This window comes from Myxine glutinosa, chromosome 11 (genome assembly GCF_964187855.1).
Source record: "Myxine glutinosa chromosome 11, kmMyxGlut1.1, whole genome shotgun sequence".
Taxonomy (NCBI): Eukaryota; Metazoa; Chordata; class Myxini; order Myxiniformes; family Myxinidae; genus Myxine; species Myxine glutinosa.
Genome location: NC_136271.1, coordinates 71,505,626 through 71,525,843, shown reverse-complemented (window position 1 = coordinate 71,525,843; position 20,218 = coordinate 71,505,626). Strand labels below are relative to the sequence as shown.

The following is a 20,218-nucleotide window of genomic DNA, read 5'->3' as shown; positions in this document are numbered from 1 at the left end:
GCACGTGGGGGGAGGGGTGTGCGCATGTTTGTGTGTGTGTGCGTGTGTGTGTGTGTGGATATGTGTGTGTGTGTGTGTTGGGGGTGGGGTGTGTGTGTGTGTGTAGGGGGGATGTGTGTGTGTGTGTGGGGGGAGGGATGTGTGTGTGTGTGGGGGGAGGGATGTGTGTGTGTGTGGGGGGGGGGGAGGGATGTGTGTGTGTGTGTGTGTGTGTGTGTGTGTGTGTGTTTGGAGGGGTGTGCGTGTGTGTGTGGGGGGAGGGATGTGTGTGTGTGTGGGGGGAGGGGTGTGTGTGTGTGTGTGGGAGGGGGTAGGGGGGATGTGTGTGTGTGTGTGTGTGTGTGTGTGTGTGTGTGTGTGTGTCGGGGTTGTATCCAAGGGGGTTGTGTCAAAGCATGTCCAATGAAAGTGGGGTTGTATCACAAGTGGGGTTGTATCAAAAGTGGGGTTGTATCAACAGTGGGGTTGCATCACAAGTGGGTGCGAGTAAACCGGTCATCACTGCCAGCAGTTTTAAAGTGGCAGTTCTAGTTCTTCTTGTTCTTGCAGAGAAGACAAAACCTCAAAGCTCCACCCATTCTGGGAACCATAGCTCCACCCATTCTGGGAGAGCCTTCATAGAAACAAATATCCACCATTTTATTAACTCCCATAGCTTTGAGGCCTGTTTTGTAGGCCCGTTGTGTCTTCCTCTCTCACACAGTTTTATTTCAAATCAAATTCGATATATCATTTCATTTTTCACAGTCGCTAACATAGTTTTAGACTCGGCTGAAAAAAAACGGGAAGAAAATCCGATGAAAGTTGCCCTTTATAGAACGAAATGAATTCTCAAAGGCCTGTAACTTCAAGTCCATTGAGATATATTTTCTTACAATCACGGCATGGTCAGTCATACACCGCCCGAAATAACAGACAGGAAAATGCCGAGATATATTAAAAATTCGTCCATTTGATGACAATCGTCACGATGAAATATTTAATTTATACGTCGTCACAATAATGTGGAGAGAGGAGCATAGCTTCGTTCACGTGTCGCTACACACGAGAAATTGCCGAGATATATATTTTTTCAATCACGGCATGGCCAGTCATACACCGCCTGAAATAACAGACGGGAAAATGCCGAGATATATTAAAAATTCGTCCATTTGATGACAATCGTCACGATGAAATATTTAATTTATACGTCGTCACAATAATGTGGAGAGAGGAGCATAGCTTCGTTCACGTGTCGCCACACACGGGAAATTGCCGAGATATATATATATTTTTAAATCGCGGCATGGTCAGTCATACACCGCCTGAAATAACAGACGGGAAAATGCCGAGATATATTAAAAATTCGTCGCCACACACGGGAAATTGCCGAGATATATTTTCACTTTGCACAAAAATAACATCAAGTAATCGAATCAATAGGAATGTCCTGTGCCTATAACATCGACGTTATAGGCACAGCTGCATCTAGGCATTGTGTAACATCGACGTGGCTTTTGTTTTAATTAAAACTTTTTGTACTTGTTTACTTAGTTATTGACAATAATTTGCACCCCATGTCCACTCTTGATCCAATATTCCCCAATAAGATCTCACAAGAACTGAATTGATTATCTTCCTCGTACGTTCAATAACAAGCAGGGCTGCACAATAATTAATTTCAGCGTCCTTAAATAGGACAAGTTGATCGATTTGTGGGATAAATGTTACAAACCTGTATTTGTTCAAAGAACAATAATCAAAATACATTTATCGGAGGAAAAATAGTTATTCTCTTACGACTTACATCAACAGCAACTTGATCAGGATTCCTTTCTTTTCAATGTGGAATATTTTGGGGGTTTTCCCACATCTCAGAATGAGGCATTCCTGGAAATCTCCTCTGAGGTTTCTCAGAAAGGTGAGTGTCCAGGTTTACCATTTGGTAGATGGAGGGGTACGGGCTAATGTTATTGCCGTGTGCCTGCCCTGTCGTGAACACCGCAGGGCGACACAGATGACCAAACGAGCTTTAACTCCAAGGCGTTCAATCCAATGGCACACCTTCATTATACGCACGGGGGAAGAGTGGGGGGGGGGGGGGGGGAGTCGGGGTCCACCGGCAGTCTTTGAACCTGCAACAATTAACTCAAACCGACACACAATTAAAATGTTCAAAATAAACAGGTTTATTGAAAATAAATGCCAGCAACAAAAGAATTCACGTTAAACTAATATCCTAAATGGGACGTCCCCATACAGACTCGAATACACACAAAGGGAAATATAAAAGAACGAAAGTAAAAAATGTGTGTTTGTTTAGTGGGCACTCAGCTCCGAGCTGCTCTTGAACCTCGTTAGGAATCGTCCAAACCCCCGCGTCCTTGGCGGAAACAGCACGCTTTGCCGTGCAGCACGCGAGCAGGAACCAGGCCTCCGTGCACAGTTCACCCCACTAGCTGTTGAGTGTGCAGCGAGCAGGCCACGCCCGTTCACTCGTCTCTGCTCCACACAGCACCGCCGCCTCTCCGGTTCACTCGGCATGGCCCTCAGCCATCACGAAGCCACAGCCAAGCGTGCCAGAGTCCACGAGCCACGACCGCCTTTCCTCACGATCGTCGAAACCCAAAGTTAGGGATATGAAATGCTGACTGCACAGCACCAATGCCCAACGCAAGAGAGCAAAAATGCCACCGTTCGCTATGAACTCCCGGGTGTAAGGGGCAGAAAATGTCGGAACAACGTCTTTTGTCTTCTAGAGGGACAGCAAAGAGGACAAAATGTCGGGCAGAGCGTTATTTTAAACTCAATGCTCTGACCTCATCCGTGCCTACTCCACCAATCAATAGTCCCATCTTAGCAGTCCTTGCACCAATCAATCCCGGAACAATCACTGTTCTCCGGGGCGTCGCCTCCCGGACCTCCTGTGCCTGTGTGCTCACCAGGTCGGTGGTATCAGCGGTAATTTTCAATGTCCTGCTTCCAGTTGGTTTTTATTTGGTGTTATAAATGCGCGATTGCCTGGCTATCCGTGTGTGTTGCTGGTGTCATAAGAAACAGAGGAAAAATAACAGAGGCCATTACATACAAGGGATTAATTACCCATAATCCTGAACCAATTAACATAACCCCACCCCTCGTAATGGGAACGAAGATACGCTCTTGCACAACATACGGTCTACTGGATCCCTACTTATGATACATGGGGCTTCTTCTTCTTCATGACAATCAGAGCACACTATCTATGCAAATCTACCTGGGCTAAGGTATTGCCTACTGTCCCCCCTCCCCCCACAAACGTGTGTGTGTTTGTTCAAATTCTTCAAATTCTTCAAATATATAGATATATAGGACATGTTCAATGATGACAGAGTATTGTGATGCAGTTTCTGATTCAGGAGACCTTAAATCACCAGAAACCATTTAAAAACATTTTATGTGCGCAACTTCATGTACCGATCTAAAATATATGCATCTGGCAACTGGACTATGAAATATTGGTCCCAGAATGCTTTGCCTCCATTCCCTTTGGATTTCCTCTCATCAAAACACAGTTAAATAGTTTATTCAGGACCTGAACCCCATATTCACCGAAGCAGGTCCATACTTCACTCGTATCTCATCAGGTCCTACTGATTTGCTAATTTTCATCACTCTTAAATTGGCTGTCTTGTCTTGCAGTACTTTTTTGTACAAATCAAAGATTCCAGGAGCAGCGTTTAAAAAGGAGTAGGTCAGTGAGTGTTGGTACACAGTTGAAATCCCATATCCAATCTTCCTTGTCTGACATTTAAATCGTTGCGATCCACCTTTGCCATGAGGATGTGATGAGGAATATAAAGAGATTTATCTTCAGTTGGAAACTTCAGGTTAACTTTCCCCACCAAGTGAAGTTGGAATTTGTCCCATCAAGGCAAAATCTTCTTCATGGTCGTGTCGATGGAGGAATCTTCATGGTGTACTTTTTCTGTAAATAGTAACACACATTGCACTCGCTTGTGTCGTGGAAATTGATACCGACAAACTACATATCAGGGCTGGCAGAGCTAAGCAGTTTGTACACTCACCTCTGAGCTGTCTTACCTGGGTTCGAATCTCGAGCGATTGTGAATGCACTCTAAAACACTTCAAGAACATCTTGTTCTTACCTTGTCACGACCTTTTGGGTTTTGTAAAACAATTGTAAACATATTGTATCGTTTAATATACAATTAAACAACCATTTCTCCTTCCCCTGCCCTTGTCTAATTTCCATACATTTTCCAGAATCGTGCTGTGGAGGAAGGAGGGATGTCCATGGTTCGTGATGTCGTGCTCGTCACGATCACCTTACTCTTGTTTATAGGTGTAATTTCATTTGAACCATCACGTTGGTTCAGGAAGAAGACGCAAAGAAAAAAGTCCTGCGTTCACTGGTAAAGAACACAAGTGACTTTTTATCAATATTTATGATGATTTATTCCAATGTGACAAGATAGCTCAGAAATTTGAAACGTGTTTACATAAAATTTTTATGAATATAATCAAAGGTTCAGATGGTCCAAGGAGAGCAGAGGGCCGATATGACGCTCTACCGTACTTCGGTGGAACGTCAGATGGTCGAGCGATGTGCTGGTACTTCCCTCATGCCTGGCACCGAATTGGCGGCACCTTTCATCAATATTTATAGTGCCTTCATCAAAGGGGCCAAGATAGTTCAGAGATTTTAAAAAGGAGTTTACATTAAATGCTTTTGCATAATCAAGTCTTGGAATTACACAGGTTGATCACAGTATAATACAGGAAGATATGGGATTCAGCGGCAAAATGGAATGGTGAAAAATTTGTATTATTTAAGAGAAATCTTGGAGAGCAATGAAGGAACAGGACTTGGATAAAAGTATCTTGGAATAAATGTAAAGAGTTTGGAGGTATCCCGACAAACAAGTGCATTTAGCCTGTATAAGGGCAGCCGTAGTGTATGGAAGTGAAACGGGGGCCATGGGGATGGGAGGTGAAAGAAGAATAGAAGGAAGACACGGGATGTCGAGAAGGATTTTTGGTCTTTCATTGAACGATAAATGGTGGAGCGTAGATCTTGAAGAAATACGACAACATTTCCAGTATGGAGATTGAATTGAGAAAGAGAAGGTTGAGATCATGAAGTCATGCAGCCCGAAGGACAGATGATGAAACAATTAAGAGGATTGTAAGTTTGCAGAAAGAAAATGCAAATGGAGATATTCCATCAATCGACCAACTGCCTGAAATAGGTGGAATGTGGTTTAAGGAATCTGATGATGAAATATTTGCTTGTTTTATGTTTTGGGTTCATCGTTCCACACTTGTTTACGAACCTTGTTTAAGTTACATCTGCAAGGCTTGATATTCCGTATCCTATAGCATTTCAACACTCGTGGAACATGTTTGTTTCTGTTTTACAAAACCATGCATTCAATACTTTACATGTTGTGAAATACTTCATTTTAGCTTGAACTGAGAATCTTTGTTTTTATCTTGCAGTTCACGATGTGGACGCAAACGAAAAGGGAAAGAAGAATTGAAGGACGACCCACCTTTGGTAAACGGGCTTCAGGAAAATGAACACCTTGAGATGCAGAAAACAGAGGAAAAGGAAGGAGAGTTTCTGGAGATGAAGGAAACAATAATTGATTTCACAATAAAACAAGACTCTGTTAATAAAGAACAAGCTGAAGAACAACAACAAGAAGAAAAATTGCGGGAAGAGGAAGAAAAACTGCAGGAATTGAAGGAGAGGTTGGTCCAAAACGAAAAATATCTGATACAAAGAGAGCAGTTGGTTCAGGAAAAAGAAGAGGAGTTGAAGGAAAAGGACGAGCAACTCAAATTACGAAAAGTATTATGGCTAATGGACGAAGAAGAACAGAAGAAACAACGGGAAGAACAGCAGAGAGAGAAAGAGGAAGCAGGGCAGAGGAAAATAAATGAACAGGAGCGGAAAAAACAAGAAGAGCTTCGGATAAGAAATGAGGAAGAATGCAGACATGCAAAACAGAAAAAGTATTTTCAGGAAGAACGAGAGGGATGTGAAATGGTATGGAAAACGAAAGAGTTGATTTTATTGAAAAGAGAACAAGAGATGAGAGAAAGAAAACACAATGTGGAGATAAAGACGCAGGAGCTGTTGGTGAGGGAGACGAAAGTGAAAAAACTAGAAATGCTTGATTATCAACAAATCCAAGAAGTGCTTGAAGCAACAGATGAAGGTTTACAGCAGCAACAGAAACATCAGGATGTTCATCAGGTGCCACCCGAACCAAAGCTTAAAGGTGACGACGGGGTGCAGCGGCAACATCAGGATGTTCATCAGGTGCCGCCCGAACCAAAGCTTAAAGGTGACGACCGGGTGATGCAGCAACATCATGATGTTCATCAGGTGCCGCCCGAACCAAAGCTTAAAGGTGACGACGGGGTGCAGCAGCAACATCAGGATGTTCATCAGGTGCCACCCGAACCAAAGCTTAAAGGTGACGACGGGGTGCAGCAGCAACATCAGGATGTTCATCAGGTGCCGCCCGAACCAAAGCTTAAAGGTGACGACGGGGTGCAGCAGCAACATCAGGATGTTCATCAGGTGCCACCCGAACCAAAGCTTAAAGGTGACGACGGGGTGCAGCAGCAACATCAGGATGTTCATCAGGTGCCACCCGAACCAAAGCTTAAAGATGACGACTGGGTGCAGCGGAAAAAGAAACAGAAGCATGTTCATCGGTTGCCCGAACTGAATCCTCACGGTGGTAATGGGGTGCAGCAGAAACAGCAGGATGTTCATCGGCGGTCGCCTGAACCGAAGCCTCTTCGCAGGGATGAACCAGCAGAGCTTGAAAGCCGAAAAAAGAATCTCATGTTCCGAGGACTAAAGGAAAGTAAAAATGACATGCAGCTTGTGGCAAAGTTGCTCAGCGTTATGAACTTGAACATCAAACCTGAATGTACTTTCCGCGTGGGATACGTTGTTGGGAAAAGACCGGTGAAAGTTGTTTTCAGATCCGTCTCTGATCGGAATCTCGTTCTTTATAATAACAATAAGGTACGGAATTTCAATGATCCGTCTCAAAACTCCAAAAACATTTTTATCACTCCAGATTACACTGTTGTTGAAAGAGAAGAGCAGGCAAAGCTGCAGGATCATCTTCAGGAAATGAGGGAAATTGACCCAAACGGTCAATATACCATCAAAAGAGGAAAAGTGGTCAAGCAGGCCAAGGGCATCCATAGATGGTGACCCTCCCTCCTTATCTCCCACAATCCACTCGGTAGAACACATACCTCCGCCAGGCTGAACAGTTTATGGTTTTTATCCCACTGATAGGCCAAATCAGGATTCGGACCTGAACCACAATCAAATCATTTCGTCCGTGTCACATACCCAACCTCTCCACAAAATTTCGTCCAAATCCGTCCACAACTTTTTGAGACATCTTGTTCACAAACAATCAGACAAAAAAACAGACAGAGGTGAAATCATAACCTCCATCCACCTTCGGTGGCAGAAGTAAAAAAAAAAAAGAAAAAAGAAGAGGATAATGTACATATGAAGATAATGTACTCCGCCATATGAAGACCTCACAGTGAAGACCTGCTGTAAAGGAAGCCCAGCCGTCATGTCGGGCTGCAACAACAACAGTTCAGTTTTGTCCTCCAACGACAACAGAGGACCTGATGGAAGGGAATCCCAGGCGTGATGACTGGCAGCAACAACATGACCTACAACAGGTAAGCCCTCCTCAATACTTTGGGGCAGGTGAGATGAACACACTGGGTGCAAACACAACCAACACAAAGATGAAGACATTAAATTTGAAATAAATTTGGCACTTCTTCTTTTACAGACATTACTGTTCATGCTTCCTTTGATGAAGAAGACCATCCTTAATTGTGGAGTTAATTGTAATTATAATTTCGCTGGGAAAGGTAATTTATTGGCACGGTCATCCCCATGCAGAATAAATAACAAGAACTTTAACTCCATACATTTATTTTTGTACCCTTTCCTGAACAAGTTATCAGACCGATGAACATGTCAGTGTTTAATCTTTCATTTTTCATAGAAGAGGAGCTCGTTGCCTCCTCCACACCCTCACCTGAAACCATCCTACCTGTTGGAACGTAAGTTGTCAAGATTCTTGCCTTACATTACAAATTATTCCAGACTTTGTCCAAACTGCATGTCCTTCACCTCCATTGTGTCTATCATTTTGTCTCTGCCTCAGAAATGTTGAACAAGCGAATATTTTGCTGCACTCTAATCCAGCCGATCACCGAACCAATCTTCCAATTGGTGGAAGACTGGCATGAGTGTTAATGTACGCATATAAAGGTCATTGTGAACCCCTCCACACACACACACACACCTACCCCCCCCCCCCACACACACACACACACACCAACCCCCCCCCCCCCACACACGCACATCCCCCCGACACACACACACACACCCCACACACACACACATATCCACACACACACACACACCCACACACCCCTCCCCCCACACGCACATACATATCCAGACAAACGCACATCCCCCTCCCCCCACCCCCCAAGACACATCCCCCCCCCACGCCCCCCCCCCCACACACACATACATTCCCACACACACACACACACATATCCCCACAAACACACACACATTCCCCCACCCCCAACACACACACACACACACACACATATCCCCCCACCCCTAACACACACACAAACACACGCACACATCCCACCCCCAACACACACACACACACACATCCCCCCTCCCCTAACACACACACAAACACATCCCCCAACCCTAACACACATGCACACACTCAAACACCCCCACACCCCTCCCCCCACACGAACACCCCTCCACACATACACCCCTCCACACACACACACACACACACACACACCCCTCCATACATACACACACACACACACACACACATATCCAACCCCCCCTCCTCCACACGCACACCCCAACCCCCCCCCCCACATACACACATATCCACCCCCCCCCCACACCCACCCACGCACAAACACGCAGATGTCATCCGAACATTCCGGAGCAAAGATTGGACTCCACCCCCTGATGACTCGTGACGTTTTTTGTGAAGTTTCAATGAAGTTGTGGTTGTTGGAGGTTTGTGGTTGTTTGTCCCCAGCCTTCGTGGTTGGTGGAGGCACGATGGGATGATTGAGAAAGAGCTCGGTGATTGGACAGAGTGTGACGTCAGCGTGGAACATTCGAGAGCTGAAGGAAAGAAAAGCTGTCTCGCCATCTTGGTCTCTTCCGTGCTGGTGTTCGTTGGAGACGGTCGCATTTCCCTTGTGTGCTGGCTTTCAAGAGAACGGCTGTGTTCGCATTTTCATCATTGTTGTGGCTTGGTCGTGGGCGGTGGCGTATCTTTGGCTCGTGTGCGCTTATGGAAAGAGACTGAACGGGAGAGGCAGTCGGCATCACGGGAGGGGCCTCACGTTGGGACGTCGGGGAGCCCGACTCCTCGCAATTTTAGTGGGCTTCCTGTGCAGTGGTTTGGAGGCGACGAACGACGAGCAAGCCTTACCAGCCATTTGGGGACGCAAAACTGGGTACCGGCCGATAACCAAATCATTTTATTTTCATTATATTTCCCCTTGTTTGTATATGAGTCTGAATGGAGACGTCCCTCATTTAGGAATTTTAGTTTACCTCACCTTTCGTTGTCTTTTGCATTACTGTAAATAAATTTATATTTGTTGAATTTTACTTTCTGTCATGGTTCATTTCTATTTTGTGGGTTCGGAATAACCCTGTGTTTCCAATCAGATAAGGCCTCGAACCTTCCCACGCGTTAAAAGATAATCCAGCCAATTTCAAAGTACTCCTCTGAGTTAAAGCTCGTTCCGGCTATCCATCAGCTCGGTGATCTTAATCCCCGACGCGACAATATCATTGGTCACTGGTGTGGCAACCACATTGGATTGAAGGGAAATATTAAATAATTATATCTCTTAAACTGCTTACCCCATCGATGCTAAATTTAAAAATATATCATCTTGCACCATTGTTGCATATCGTTTGAAAATGATGTCGTCATAGGTCACATGGTTTGGCAGCCATCTTGAATAGAAAAACAAACCTTGTCCGATGAACACGAAATTTCACAAATGTGATCCCCGACACATGCATATGCAGAGTTTACATTTTTGTAAGGTCATATGTCACGTGGTGTGGCAGCCATATTAGCTTGAAAGCCGATTTAAAAAAAAAAAATCCCTTGTCTGAAACCGCTTCACCGATCGATGTGAAACCTGTCCTGGCTGGTGAAAATGTGATACTTGAAAACAGCTAAAGGGATTTAAATCAAACTTCTTTATTTTTAGGACAGTGAACGAGGGCATCTACCTGTTTTGGGACTATGCGGAGGCATATTGGCAACACAGTCGCATTGCTCCAGTTATTATTAATTCCCAGTACTCATTTTACCCCGTGATCGATCATTGGTGCTATTATTGGTAAACACCGTGTTGATCTGTTTTTATTTGTCCTTCTCTGTTTCAAGCAGATCTCAAGAACAAACGTCGATTCATCATTCAGGATTTAATGAACCAGGTTCTGTCAGCACCTTTAACAGGGATCGCCATTCCACCAGTGAGGATCCACGCATGCGCACCCGCCTCACGTACTGTACACCATCCGAGTACTGTAACATCCCCTTTCCAGTGCCGGATTAAGCCTCGGCTGGCCCTAAGGCACATTTTGAAATTTTAGAGAATGGCCTGAACAATTTAAATTAGATCTCGGGCTCATGGAAATGGACCCCAGACAAAAGATGAACTGATTCATGAACAAAATATTTAATACAAAAAAAGACAAATATTTAATGTGAAAAGAAACTACTTTCAAACTAGTTTAGTCTACACAATTTGCAGTGTATGAATATATGCATGACAAAACACGCACAGATTTGGCACTTTGCTTTGCAGTTTACTGGACCTTAGATTGTAACCTTGCGCGCGTTTACAACTGCAAACTCTTCAATTACGGAACTGAAGTCCAGTTCTCAGAGCAAATCACTTTCAATGCACAAAAGGGCCAACGCACCAAGACGCTGTTTCGTCAACGCACCAAAACAGAAAACGCAAGTTTTGGCAGGAGAATAAACAAGCCAATCACGATCAGCTACCTCCCCATTTGGCAAAACCAGTTTGAAGGTACTGGCATTAAGAAAGCGATTCACCCCAGAGTATTCGCGCTTCGTTTCTGGATAACTGTCATGCAAGTTCCGAAAATGGTCAGTGCCCAAGCTGATGCACACATGGCGCAGTTTGTCTGTGATGTTACCAAACAACCCGACATCGTTGGGAATCGGTGGAGTCGATACCGAAGCACCTTCGCCCCTAGTGTCTGTGTCACCATCGTCGGCCGGCCCGTCTTCGACAGGATCAACTGCGGGGGATGTTGAAGGGGAGTCCTTAGTTGAATCTATATCATCATCAACACCAGCATCTTTCTCCACCACATGGAAAAACGATGTCAATTTATGAGTCGTCTTGAGTAGTTGATCATCCTTATGCTTCTTTATCTTCAACTCCTGAGCTCGCTCCCAGCCACCTTTGCGTCCTGACATAACGATGGATTAAATCTGCAAATAGAACATCAGATGTATAAGTTTTAAAACCTTTTATTATAAAATACAAACCACATTAAACACTATACAGTGATGTAGCGCACCTTGAAAATATTTGCGAAAATTGAGATGCATATATTACCCTGGCAGGGACAGAAATTAGAAATAATTTGTTTAAAATAATAAAAATTGACGAAAACTGCTTGTCCATTTTTTTGGCCCGAATTTTTGGCTGGCCCTAAGGCACATGCCTTGTCTGCCTAGTGGTTAATCCGGCACTGCCCCTTTCCTTCAATCAAAGGGACACAATCATGACATTTTTTGACTCATTGACGGACAGGTTATTTCCTGTTTCATCACAAGTTATTCTTGCGTTCAAAATGTCGATGTGCCGAGCTTTTACCTGTTCCAATCGTCGAGAAATTTGTCACCAGAACTCAGAAGTCCTTTTTATTCATCCCTGACCCACGAAAAGATCATCAACGATCAACGTGTGTTTTGTAATTTGTTGTTTAAATACCTCGGAACAACCAAAGTAAACATCAAAACGTATGCCATATGGTCATTCAACATATCGTGTTGTTGACAAACACCACTTCGAGCCGTGAACGTTCGTATTTGAGAAGTACCTGGGAAACAAAGCTCGGAAAAATTGCTGAAACACGAACCCGTTCTGACCCGTACCGGTGAGAGTCGTCCATGTTGATTTAAAGCCACGCCCAACTCCCAAGTCAGGCCCAGTGTCACGTGTTGATTTCAAGCCACGCCCAAGCGTCACGTGTTGATTTCAAGCCACGCCGAAGCGTCACGTGTTGATTTAAAGCCACGCCCAAGCCAGGCCCTGAGGGTCACGTGTTGATTTGAAGCCACGCCCAAGCCAGGCCCAGGGCATCACGTGTTGATTTTAAGCCACGCCCATCTGAGCCAAGCAGCCCAAGCGAAGTCGTTACCGTACCTGTAACACGGGCCTTCCTGTCGCTTCGCTAACGGACCAATTAGTCGTTCTGTTTGCCAAAATTGCTATATTCCTTCACGGCGTCTGTGTTGAGTCCTTAGATTACGATAAACCCGACCAGCATGTGGGAATATTCATCTTTTATTGAAATGCCCTCAGGTCTATGAATAAATAGACGGTGTATCATTGTGACTTTGGTTATCATATGCCCTGAGGGCAATTTGCATTCTCGTAAGGTAGCGTTCGGTCGCGCAGGAGAGAGATCTTACACCGCACAGTCTTCCATCAAAATGTTATTGTTCTGCACAAACTAGCCCACAATATGGCGACAGCTAACGGATCCTGTTCGACGCTTCGCCGTCGGGTTTAATCAAAACAATAGGGACATTGGGGTTTCCCAATCCTCACCAACCCTCAGCCCTCACCAGCCGTTCACCAACCCTTCCCCCCCCCCCCCCCCCTCATTCTCCCCTCACCCTCTCCGCTAAGCCGCTTCCATCAATCCTCACCCCAATCCTTCTCTCACCACCCATTCACCCCAACTCCTCGTCCTCCCCTCCTCACCCCCCGCTCCCATCAATTCCTCACCCCACCCCAACCCTCCACCCCCCTTACCACCCATTCACCCCAACTCCTCCCCCCTTTTTTGTTGGGGTGAAGGCCGAAGCCAAGGCCGTTCAAATCATCATGTCTTGCTATGGGCCTTGCTTTGGCGTGTCTTCAAATCAACATGGATACCTCTCGCCAGGTAAGTGTCGGGACGCCTTCGTGTTTCACTTTTCAGCAATTTCTGATGCTCGTTTCCCAAGTAGTGATTGTCTGTTGCCCAAATACGAATGCTGACGGCTCAAAGTGTTCTTCGTATAAAACAATATTTTTGAATGAACATACGATATTTGGATCAGTGTGTCAGCCAGGTCAGCCTTACCTGGCTCGTAGACGATGTGAGCGTTGCACAGATCCTTCTTGGCAATGATTCCAAGCGGTTTGTGATCAGTGTAGATTGTCACTCTACGGGCATACGTGTATTGGTGGAATCTTTCCGGTCCATACATCTACACCAAGAGCTAATGTAAGCATGTAAGCTAATGTAAGCTAATGTCCAGCGTATGTGACCTTCGACTGACAAAATTGGCCTTTCTCTGAGTTTAAGTGCAACCCTTACTCCTGGCAAAGTTCTAGTAGCTCTATCAACCTCTGATCATGATCAGCGATGGCATCCTCTACGGTCTGTCCCTCTACATACAAAAGTACATCATCATGTACGTTTTTTGCACCCAGACAGGCCTCCCCAAGCCTGCTTCACCTGACGTTGAAATTCCACCAGTGCGGATTGAAGCCAAATGGGATCCTCAGCCAACAGTAGGGTCAAAATGGAGAGTTGAACGTCGTTGCAAAAGAACTTGTGTGGTCGAGTTTGATATGCCAGAAACCATTCTTGGAAGCAAATGTTCTGAAAATCTTGGCACTTGTCAGATCCTGGACTTGTTGGCATGGGGTAGTGACGACGTCTGATGGTTGTGTTGAGGTTCTGAGGGTCCATGCACAATCTCAATTTACCCCTCATTGGCTTTACAACAGTCACCGTGCTGTCGACCCACAGTGTTGGTGAAGTAACCGGGGTGATAATGTTGAGATCCTGGAGTCTGTCTCTCAGTTCCTCTCTCAGTTTCTCTCTGAGTGCGACAGAACAGCGGGTTAGACAGGAACTCTCGGTGGTGGATGTACAACTGGTTGTATGTGTCGGTCAAGGCACAAAGTGCTCCTCCCTTTACATAAGACGGTTTCTCTGTATGCAACTTTAACATAATAAAAAAAAAAAAATAACCACCTTTAGAGGCCATTTTTCCCCGCAAGTGGGGGTTGGCCTTTTTCGGGAACCGTGGTTGTTGTTGTTTTTTGGTCCCCTTTTTGAAGCAATGTTTTATGGCCGGATGCCCTTCCTGACGCCAACCCTTTTTGCCGCCTTTAACGACAAACAGGGAATTACCAGTGAACTGGTACTCAATTAGCCGACCTCGGAAGGATGACAGGCTGAGTCAACCCCCCTGGCGTTAATTCAGCGATCGACCGGGATTCGAACCCTGGATCCTAGGATCCTAAGCCGGCACCCTAGCCGCTAGCCCAACATGGAGACTGAAAATTTGTTTCTCGACTCCCACAGGACGAAATCGGCTGCAAGTTTCAGAATAAAGGCTTTTTACGTCGAGGTAATATGTTCCAAATTTCAGCAAGGTCCATTTCCGCATTCATGAGGTTGAAAAAAACCTTCAAATTCATGTTAGTGTCTGTCAGTCCGTCCGTCCGCCCAAAATGTGTTGGTGCTTATATCTCAAAAGCTATACATTGAGACTAGCTGAAACTTTGAATATACATCGGCAAAAACATCGAATTAATGGCTTTCAAAACCAATTCAAAATGTGCCCTCTTAAAGTGGGTACACAGGGGATGTTTTGACCCCCCAGAATAGGTATTTACTCTCTTCTCCAAAACTACATACACAATGTTTTTGAAACTTGGCTACAAGTTTCATATCTAAACTATAGAAAAGAAGGGACATTCTTGCGGAAAATGCCAGGGGTATAGAAAAACCCCCTTTATATGGTGTTATGTGCCATGTGGCAAACCATAGAAAAGTATTAAACAGAGGAGCAATACACCTGGTGCTCACCTGGTAGAATAAACAATAAACTACACTGACTGAAGGTATTTTAAACCAATTTCAATGGTTGCTAGAAGCCAGGGCAGCATGTAGAATCATACAAACATGATCATAAAACTTTACACAAACAAACAAAAAAAATACCTATTTTGGGGGGCAACCCCCTCCCCCCGAGCAGATCACCTCAGGACTCGATCTTTTTTTTGATGCCGTGAACAAACTTTGGTGCATCACGGGTGGTGGAAGTTGTGGTCAAGTTTCATCGGAATTGATTGTGTAGTTTCTGAGAAGAAAGAAAATTCCTATTTTGGGGGGCATCCCCCCCCTCCCCCCCCCGTAATCCCACTCAAGGCCCGATTTTTTTTGATGCCGTGAACAAACTTTGGTGCGTCACGGGTGATGAAGGTTGTTGTGAAAATCAACCAAATCCACAACTCGACTCATAGATAGGTTTTAATTTCAATTAGATCGTAACATCATCCTGTAACATACACCATGCAACATATATGTCAGGATCAAGGCATCATATGAGAAAGATTGGATATATCAGTCAATGCAAGCAAGCCTAGAATATAAGTGGGTACGCACCATTCAATTCTACATGTCATTGTATTAAGTCGCAGGAGTCGCAGGAGTGGCCTCGAGTCGCGGACGTCCCGAGGTCTTATAGACACCGCCCAGTGGTTTAAGTGAGCGTCACACCTGGGTTCAACTTCCTTTTTCACCACATTCTCCCCGCCGTTAGAACTATGCTGCCACTAGGCAGGAAGCGAGCGCGCATCAGCATTGATGGGTAGAGGAAGTCATTATATCATAATTAGGGTGTCAAAGAAATATCCCTATTGATTCTTGTCTTTGCGCCATTGTGTTATGTTTCGCACACTGTCAAAGCGTCTTTAGGGCTTCCTGGAAAGCGCTATACGAAACAAATCCATTATCAGTGGTACAGGTCAGTCGGTCCATCCGTAGAGGTCAGTGTGGCGAATTACCCTGCCAGCACAGGTTCGGAAACTACCGGGTACGACGTCCCCAAATCCGGAGTCCCTTGCTTCGGAGTAGCCGCTGGAGGCAGGCGTCGGAGGGGCACCTCAGTGCCCTTACCGCTTCAGGCAGGGGTGTATCAGGCGAAGGGAGGGACGGCAGATGTTCTCTAGGCGCACTCGTAGCCTGGTTAGCAAACATGTCCGATACTGGCAGACGATGAGCCTGTGGAGTAGTAATAGTCGAGTCTCACAGGCCTATGTGCTGGATAAGGTGTACCTTTGCGATATGCAACTCATTACATAAGGTGTACCTTGTCGAAGAGCGAATGTCCATTCGTCGCAATGCAACGCATTTCAGGCAGATGTGTCGATGTGGAAGATATGTAAATCAGTAAGCCATGTCTATTCGTCGCAAGGCAACACATTACAGGAAGATGTGTCGATGTGGAAGATGTGTAAATCAGTAGTCCTCTTTACAGTAAGCTGTAACAGTAAGTAAGATTACATGACAGGAGGCCATTACAGTAAGTCCATTACAGTAAGTCTGTACCTGCCTTGGCTCCCAAGGGTACATGGTCGATCCTCATGAGATCCATGGCATGGAAGTGCCGAGGGAGAGAACCGACGAGAGCCATAACGAGAGTTACTCGACACCGGCAGCGGCCCTGTTGAATCACGAGACTCGAGCGTCCTCTGACGGCAGCTCATACGCATTACAAACTCTTGTTTCGGCACGTGAATCTACCGTTGGCAGCGATCCTTCGCACGAGACACGAGCGGCCTCTGAAGGCTGCCTGGACGACCGGCATGGCTGATTACGACGACGCACAAAACGACCGGAACGCGCCTCCCCAGCGGAGCGTGCAGAACCTCCGCGATGCATACGGCAATCCCGTCCTGCAGTACAGCGCTCGGAGGATCGGAGAAGACCGGCTTTACCGGCTGCCGAGAGAACGTCCCGGATGGACGACAAAAACGACCAAAACGCGCCTCTCCAGTGAAGCACGCAGAACCTCCGGGATGCATATGGCAATCCTGTCCTGCTGTACAGCGCGCGGAGGATCGGAGAAGATCGGCTATACCGGCTACCGAGAGGATGCCCCGGATGGAAGGATTGTCCCATTCAAAGCGAATTGAATTGTCCCATTCACAAACCGAGAGAGAGTCCCGGCCTTGTTTGTTTGTCCCAGCGTTGTTTTGTCCCAGCGTTGTCCCGGATGGATTGTCTAGATGTCGAGATGATTGTCATGCTAGATGTCCCGGATGGATTGGCCATCCACGGATGTCCGACCGATCCATCCATTCAACGCCTTCATTGCATGGCACGGATCCAGCCGGACCGCGGATGGATCGACCATCCACGGACGCAAAGACTCAGAGACCCAAAGACAGCCATCGCCCCGGATGGACTGTCCATCCATGCTAGATGTCCCGGACCAATCCATCCATTCAACGCCTTCATTGAATGGCTCGGATCGACCATCCATGGACTCAAAGACTCACTCAAAGCACAAAGACATCCATGGACGTCATCCTGGGTCCCCACAAGGGGCGAGGTGGGAGTCGTTATACCGGACGGCATCCGGGCGAGCAACAATAACCTCCTGGGATCCCAGCCCCCCGCCCCCCCCACCGAGGTTGCAGCAGCGCGCTGCATACCGAAGTCAGACGACCTTCACAGTCTGGGTCAGTCTGAGTCACAGTCAGTCTGGGGCAGAGGGAAAATGGAATCAGACGAGGCATCTCGCAGTCTCGAAATGTGCGTGGATACGAGCCAAGAGCTCTGTCTGATAAACAACAAGCCCAGAGTCAAGGGCGAGCAGGCAGTACGGTGCCCCCGTCACTTGCGCAGGTGACAAGGGAGTCGGGCGCGACGCTCAATGTCACCATTTCACGAGGTCACCGTGTACTCCCTAAACGGCGCGGGCGCGCGCCCTTGAGGTAGCGCCGCGTTACGTAGTTTACGTCACTTACGTAAAGGACATTTGGTACGTAGTTTACCAAGGTACATGGAAATGTAAACGAATCCCCGATGAGATCGCGTGAAGCACGCAATTACGTTAATGACGCCGTAGAGCAAACGCGTGATTAGTCGGTGACGAATTCATATCACGCCCTGAAGTAGCGTCTCGTTTGTTTAGCTTTCGGGTCAGAGGATCGAATACGTATCACGCCCTGAAGTAGCGTCTCGTTTGTTTAGCTTTCGGGCCAGAGGATCGAATACATATCACGCCCTGAAGTAGCGTCTCGTTTGTTAGCTTTCGGGTCAAAGGATCGAATACATATCACGCCCTGAAGTAGCGTCTCGTTTGTTTAGCTTTCGGGCCGTGTTTTGTCCGGAGTTTTAGACATAGTTAGTCATAGAGAATACACATGGTATACGATCATCTATCATAAGCAGAAGCCCGAGTGTCGTGAAAGGCTATGATAGGTAGAATACACATGGTATACGATCATCACATGGTATACGATCACATCACATAAGCATAAGCCCGAGTGTCGTGAAAGGCTATGAAGGTCCCGCTCGACGTCCTTAGAAACTCATCCGTGCTGCGGCGAGTCCTCGCATGGTGCCAAGCGAGCCTCCATTGAGGCGATTCCGGGCAGCGGAGTTCGCCGGCTTCGTTGAGTAGCCACATGTAGGTGGGATTTCGACGAGCCGCGATCAGAATCGCCGGCCTCGCAGATTGGTGCCCGCGTTGGGCGCAGCGTGGCTTCGCGTGGCAGGAGGTGATTCCGACGTGCGATCGGAATCGTAGGCCTCGCACGCGACGCGGTGTGCCCTAGTGCACGCGACGGGTGCAGCGCGCGCGATTCGCGCGGGGAGGTGATTGAGGAGGTGGTTCCACCGAGCAGCGAGGGGATTCGCGGGAAGGAAGTGATTCCACCGAGCAGCCGGAGAGCCGGCCGTGTGAGGCACGGCGTGATTCCGACGAGCAGTGCGCGATTCGCGCGGAGGAGGTGGGTCCACCGAGAAGCGAGCGGTCAGGGTGAGCCGGCCGTGTGAGGCACGGCGTGATCCCGACGAGCAGTGCGCGATCCGCACGGAGGAGGCGATCCCACCGAGTAGCGAGTGGTCGGAGTGAGCCGGCCGTGTGAGGCACGGCGTGATTCCGACGAGCAGTGCGCGATTCGCGCGGAGGAGGTGGGTCCACCGAGAAGCGAGTGGTCAGGGTGAGCCGGCCGTATGAGGCTCGGCGTGATCCCGACGAGCAGTGCGCGATCCGCGCGGAGGAGGCGATTCCACCGAGTAGAGAGTGGTCGGAGTGTGCCGGCCGTGTGGAGGCATGGCCGACGTGGGAGTCGTGATCACTCGCGTGGGAATCTCATCTCGGGCCGAGGCACGCAAATCTAGTTGGTCGGGCCGTCGGCTCCAAGCGGGTCCGTCGTTCCGACGGGGTTTCGGCTGCAGGACGTTGCCCAGTAGCATTGTTCTCCAGGCGTCTTGCCGGAGTCCGTCATGCCTGCTCCGGCGTTCGGGCCGCAGGAGAGCAGTTTGCGTTTTGACGACGCGGTCCCGCAAAAGGTTTGTGAGGTCCCCATCGCATCCGCTCCTTTTGAGGCAGACCGGCGGTGAGAGTAGTCGGAGCTCCGTAGCTGGAGCTAGCTCGACGGGTCGTCCGCCGGTCCTTCTTCTCCGAGGTGGGCCTCGCAGGAGCGCGGAGAATATCGGGAACGCTCGTCTGTGATCTGCGTTCATCCGGCCATCGCAAGACTCGTGTCCCGCCATTTCCGAAGATCATAATTGAAATTAAGTGTTGTGAAAATCAACCAAATCCACAACTCGACCCATAGATAGGTTTTAATTTCAATTAGATCGTAACATCATCCTGTAACATACACCATGCAACATATATGTCAGGATCAAGGCATCATATGAGAAAGATTGGATATATCAGTCAATGCAAGCAAGCCTAGAATATAAGTGGGTACGCACCATTCAATTCTACATGTCATTGTATTAAGTCGCAGGAGTCGCAGGAGTGGCCTCGAGTCACGGACGTCCCGAGGTCTTATAGACACCGCCCAGTGG

General features: G+C 47.2%; 3 protein-coding genes across 7 annotated transcripts in view; all 3 read left to right on the top strand.

Annotated features, from left to right (window-relative positions):
* Positions 1-8,351, top strand: part of LOC144894296 (uncharacterized) — a 27,815-nt gene extending 19,464 nt beyond the window's left edge. Inside the window, exons 3-6 of the mRNA XM_078786782.1 lie at positions 4,246-4,394; positions 5,482-7,716; positions 7,833-7,914; positions 8,052-8,351. Coding sequence (XP_078642908.1) covers positions 4,246-4,394; positions 5,482-7,225 — 1,893 coding nt within the window. The 3' untranslated portion in view covers positions 7,226-7,716; positions 7,833-7,914; positions 8,052-8,351. The remainder of the gene's footprint in view (positions 1-4,245; positions 4,395-5,481; positions 7,717-7,832; positions 7,915-8,051) is intronic.
* Positions 1-20,218, top strand: part of LOC137436754 (syntenin-1) — an 881,728-nt gene that overhangs the window by 450,244 nt on the left and 411,266 nt on the right. The window lies entirely within an intron of this gene.
* LOC144888276 (uncharacterized) overlaps positions 1-20,218 on the top strand; it is a 168,212-nt gene that overhangs the window by 71,983 nt on the left and 76,011 nt on the right. The gene's annotated exons all lie outside the window — the stretch shown is intronic.